The 5,210-nt window shown below is 38.5% G+C and overlaps 1 protein-coding gene across 1 annotated transcript; it reads left to right on the top strand.

Annotated features, from left to right (window-relative positions):
- The first annotated feature begins 2,901 nt into the window (after positions 1–2,901).
- On the top strand, positions 2,902–4,972 carry LOC105398132 (synapse-associated protein of 47 kDa). The gene is made up of 3 exons (XM_011570186.3): positions 2,902–3,010; positions 3,232–3,710; positions 4,108–4,972. Exons 1-3 carry the CDS (start codon positions 2,962–2,964, stop codon positions 4,285–4,287), a joined length of 708 nt encoding a protein of 235 aa, XP_011568488.3. The 5' UTR covers positions 2,902–2,961; the 3' UTR covers positions 4,288–4,972.
- Positions 4,973–5,210: the final 238 nt, after the last annotated feature.

The raw sequence follows: 5,210 nt of genomic DNA, 5'->3' as shown, positions 1-5,210 counted from the left end.
AAGGCACAAATATAAATAAAGTATGATTTGAAATGAAAGATCTAATGATATCAGTATTCATTATTACAAAACTATTGGAAAATTAATTACCTAGTTATAGTTAAATTTTAAAATAACCCAATTAATTGTTTGTATGTAATAATAAAAGGTAAACTAGCAGGTATTTTATTTCAACAAGGACTGAATTTTGCTTTAACATTCTTACATATAGATACATACAGCATACAACATCCGAAAACAACATTCATTATTTGATTAATTTTAAACATTTTGTATTAATAACTTCAATCTAAGGAAGTTATCCTGTTTTACATATGTTTTACATGTGTACTTACCTAATACATACGAAGGAGATACAGGGGGGACCCTCTCTAAATCGTTGCAGTTTTGTTTTCACGAAGCTTCGGAGCGCTGCACTAACCAAGACTCTATCCTTCTATCTCGTTGTGCGGATTGAGTGACAATTCTCGTTCGTTCGTCGATTAAAGAGTGATCCCCAGCACCCTTGATCTTCACGCATAAATCTGACTTTAACCGAGAAGTTTGTAAAGTTTATCTTATTTAAAAATGAGTCTTTCAAATATTTCCGTAGGCTGTTAGCACACGGTTGTTGTTTGAGGTCAGAGCGGCAAACATCCTGCCACAAATATTGACGGCTCATCTCCAAGTCAACCTCCGTCGGATATCGCGGACACTCGCTAAACTAGTCAGTGTGAATGTGATAGAACATTACTAATGTATCACCATTCTCTTACCTGGTAGGGTCGTAGGTAGGTGAGTAGCATAGTGAGTAGGTACCTTAATCTGTCATTTTGAAGTTTAGAATTAGAAGTTTATCTAGAGAACTTCCAGCCAGTCAAAGTCGCCAGACTGACGCTACGAGTAACTTTAAAGTCCATCGTTTCACTAGACAACACTAGCATTAGTTTGTCACTGACACGCTTAGAAAAATTGTGACGATATATAAATAAATAAGATAGGTACTTACCTACATTATTATATGACAAAATATGTGTAAGTATAAACATACATAGATAAAGCTAAAACCATTAAGTTAAAAGCCTAGGATGTATAACATTCCGTATCGTGCGACCCTTGATAGAAGCCACGTGGCCACGACATTTCGCTTCCTAGCTCCTTATGAGTGTGGTAATAAGAGCTACAATAACGTGTAGGGTGAATTTTTTTTACATATCTTAATGCATGTCGTGTGGACACAGTAGGCGCGTGGCCGGCGGGTGACGGGGAAATGAACTTACAATATTAAATGCATTACAGGATGAATGGGTGACATGCCATTTTTAAACCACCCCGGAAAAAATAAGGGTGTTACAAGATACAAGTCTATCTGTCTGCGGCCTGCGGCAAATTTGTCTAAATTGGAGGAGCGGTTTACAATTTCATCGATTTTGATATTCATGGTTGTACAATAGTCATGAAACTATTATTTTTCAACTTCAAGAGTGTCTAACATGGATAAGTTAAGTAATTTACTCATAGAGACATCCCACAACTCACAACGAACGAGCCTTCAAAAGCCCACATACATACAGATTGGTGTTATACTTACATACAGTTATGACCAAAATATCGTAATACTATAAGTACCTAGGTACATAGGCATGTACCGCATAATACGCAAGCACAGAAACGTGGAAACGCATAGATTTCCATCACATTGAAAATGGTGGAAACTCACGTACTTCCGGCGGCGCACGCGCAGGCACATCCGGCCGACACGCGCCGGAAGTGACGGAGTCAGCGCCACCCTCCGCCGCTCCCCACGCGTGGGAAACTACATTTTCTACAAAACCAACTTTTAATATAGTTTTTGTAAGTACTTATCTTGATTTAAATCATTTAATCAAACTGTAAATATCTATGTACACAATACAATCTAAATAACTTATTCTAAACTTAAGAAAAACTTATGACTATAGGTACCTAGCCTAACTATAAACAAAACAAAAAAAAACTATATGTCTTCGCTCCGGAACGCATCCGACGCAAAGGGACCTAAGGCGCTGGCAGCGTTGCCTCGCTGTACAGCCAGAGAGATCCTCTGCATCTTGATTTTATATTTTGATGTAGGGAGTGTATAGGTACTTCAGCTACATATTTATGGGAAAAACTTTAAAAACCAGACAACCCGGCTATTAATATACTTCATGTGCCACCAGTATGACTTGATGGCGAGTAGTCCAGTGATAAAATTTCACCATGTAAATTGGTATCTATGATGTACCTAACTAAACTAGGTAAGTAACTAACAACTTTTTATAGTTATAGGGCATTGCCTTTTTGATATTCACCTGACTCTCTGTACAATAATTCGTCACTGAAGGTCGCGAGATGGTCACTTGACAACAAACAATGGGCAAATTTTGACTTATTGCGTTCATATTTTTTATGTAATTGTTCGTTTTAATGTTAATATTGCTAAGGTACTCAAACGTTGCGATAATTATTTAAAATTATGAACAATATATGGACAGCAGTCAATCACAATTCAAAGAGGAGGTAGGGGAAATTTTGCGTGTGGAGCCATGTAGATAAGTGCATAGATATCTGTGTACTTATTAGTTATTTATTTTGGGCCGAAGTTCTTGTGCTCTTTGCATACTCATGTTGTTGGGGTTTTTAAAGTGTCCATAAGTACACCCTATATGTATAACATTGGCACTATTAAAATAATCGCAGACGAAAATGTACTTAAAGCAATATAAGTACCTTTTATGCAGCTACAATTTAGTGATGACTTTATAACTTGTAATTTTTTATCATAGGCATTATTGTTTTCGATGGATGGTTGTTCGTCCCTAACAACCTCATGTGACAAGTGAGTACAATCACCTTAAAAATGACGCCATCAATGCAAAAATCTAATATAAAAACTTGAAATCTCCAAGTAAAATCATTCATTTCAGAAGAGTCACGCAAGTTACAGTGGTATTCAGCATCATGTGGAAGATAACTATTGTTTTATTCGCTCTGGCATTTTGTGTCTATGGTAAGAATACTTAAATTCAAATTAAGTATGATAAAGCCAATACTTGAGTTATTTCCAAAGGTATCATTGCGTCTATAAAAGGCACACTATCTAATAATGAATATTTTATTCCATTCTATGTAAAATATTTTATGTACTTTAAATATTTTTTCCAACCTAATCAAACATTTTTAATAGTTGTACTTATATCACGGATAACAAATCATTTATTATTTTCTCAGCTGAAGAGGCCGTTGCGGCAGCAGCTGCAGCGGTCGACGGTCCAGCTGATGCAGAAGTAGCACCGGGGCTCGACGATACTGGAGCTAAGCCTAATGATGAACCTACTGGCACAAGCGATGCCACAGTCGAAACCTCTAGTACAGTACCGGAGAATCCTGACGACAACGAAACAGACAACCTCGAAGACGCTAACACGACTGAACCTTCAGAAGTCAGTGAATCAACCGGATCTTCAGTAGCCTCTACTGTAGCCTCTTCAGTAGCCACTGAAGATCCGAGCGCCCCGGCTGATGCCACGGCTTCCGGAGACTCAGGCAACAAGGAGAATGGTACTGACAGCAAAAGGGACTCGGAGAACAAGTTCCCATTTAACCTCCTGAACCTGCCCTCGATGCCTTCGATGCCGACCATGCCTTTGATGCCAACCATGCCGCCCATGCCGTCGGTCGCTGATATCATTGCCAGTATGCCGACTATTGTAAGTACCTGCATTAATTATACTCGTACTTTTGCATAACAATACTTTTAGTGTCGACTTTTATTGAAGTTGTCGGTGAACTTGAGGTTTGAATACGGACCAGATGTACAGATTTTAGGTAACAAAAATCATTGTGTTTGTTAAATAATAACAAGCATTTACATATTTATACATTACAATATTTCATCCGTTTCAATGAGATTTTGCTGACATATTTGGGATGAAGTGCTCATATTTTCATTTTAACTAAATACTTCTAGAGCTCCTAGTTTTATTTACATACCTATTAACTACAGTCCACATGTATCCTATCCTACTAATATTAGGCAACAGCTAGTAAAACATAACAATAACAGAACATGAACCGCCAGACTCAAACCCCAACCTCCTCTTCCAGAAGCCCCTGACCCCCGAGGACATCGCCAACATGACGCCGGGCCCCGACGGGCAGGTGTACGGCGCCTCGTCCAGCATCAGCAAGAACGTGGTCATGGAGAACGGCAAGGAGGTGGTCCATGACGTCACCGGGTCCACCACCATCAACAACAACGGCAATGTCACTACTACCACCTTCTAATAAGGTGATTCAGTAATATTCAGTATACATTCCGCTCTATACTTACTTCTTTTCAGCTAAGATGATTCCTGTGACGTTTTGAGGTTTACGGTACAGTTATTAAAGTCTATCAACTTACTTGCAATATGTAATACAGGTACACAGCAATGATCTTATCCGAAAAGAACTAAAAACGAAAGCAAAAGCGAGCGTTTTTCTGGTACGACTGGAACGGTGGGAACAACTCACTGACCACATCCTCATTTGGACCTTATCTAACGTCATCTTGCGCTCTCATCTTCGCTTTCTTCTAGGGCGGAAAATTTTACTGAATTCCATAGCTGGTAGTAACTTTGTTCGAGCGGTGGAAGGGAACGACAAAGCCAAAGAGTTTCCAAATACATATCAAAACATATCTTCAATAGCAAAAAACTGATGATACTTACATACTACAGTGTACAGTTTTGAATAGTATTTTGTTTAAGTATTATTATCACAAATCCACATGTTTTTGTTTAAAAGTTGCCTACTTTTCAAGATTTCAGCACAGCGCACCATGTTTTTTTTCGTAAGACCTAATTGTTATTTCTATGATATGCACCACTATACTGTAATGCATTTAACTTATTCACTAGTATCTCTAAGCATAATTTTGTACATTAACTGTTTATATTTTCAAAAAAATAAAATGTTTTAATAACAACAAGTGCTTTGCCTATTTTATTCATTACAGTAGGTATTATCCTTCTCCAAGAAATAATGCACAGAAATTCGGTCCATTACCTACTGTAAAAACATACACCGTGGAGTAATAGAGTACCTATAACCACGGATATCCAACCAGATGAATAAAAAATACATGTCGAAGAGTCAATGACGCCTAGCATCGTCGGGGCGGGGCGGGGCGGGGCGCGGGGCGCGGGGGACAGCCCCCGGGGACCTCC

The sequence above is a fragment of the Plutella xylostella genome, chromosome 29, assembly GCF_932276165.1.
Source record: "Plutella xylostella chromosome 29, ilPluXylo3.1, whole genome shotgun sequence".
Classification (NCBI taxonomy): Eukaryota; Metazoa; Arthropoda; class Insecta; order Lepidoptera; family Plutellidae; genus Plutella; species Plutella xylostella.
The sequence above is the reverse complement of the archived record's forward strand: the minus strand, read 5'-3'. Positions and strand labels throughout refer to the sequence as shown.

Bases quoted from the DNA above. Each gene is read 5' to 3' on its own strand.
- LOC105398132 (XM_011570186.3), top strand. From the start codon at position 2,962: ATGTGGAAGATAACTATTGTTTTATTCGCTCTGGCATTTTGTGTCTAT. The intron at 3,011-3,231 runs GTAAGAATACTT...TTATTTTCTCAG, and splicing joins TCTGGCATTTTGTGTCTATG to CTGAAGAGGCCGTTGCGGCA. The intron at 3,711-4,107 runs GTAAGTACCTGC...CTCCTCTTCCAG, and splicing joins TTGCCAGTATGCCGACTATT to AAGCCCCTGACCCCCGAGGA.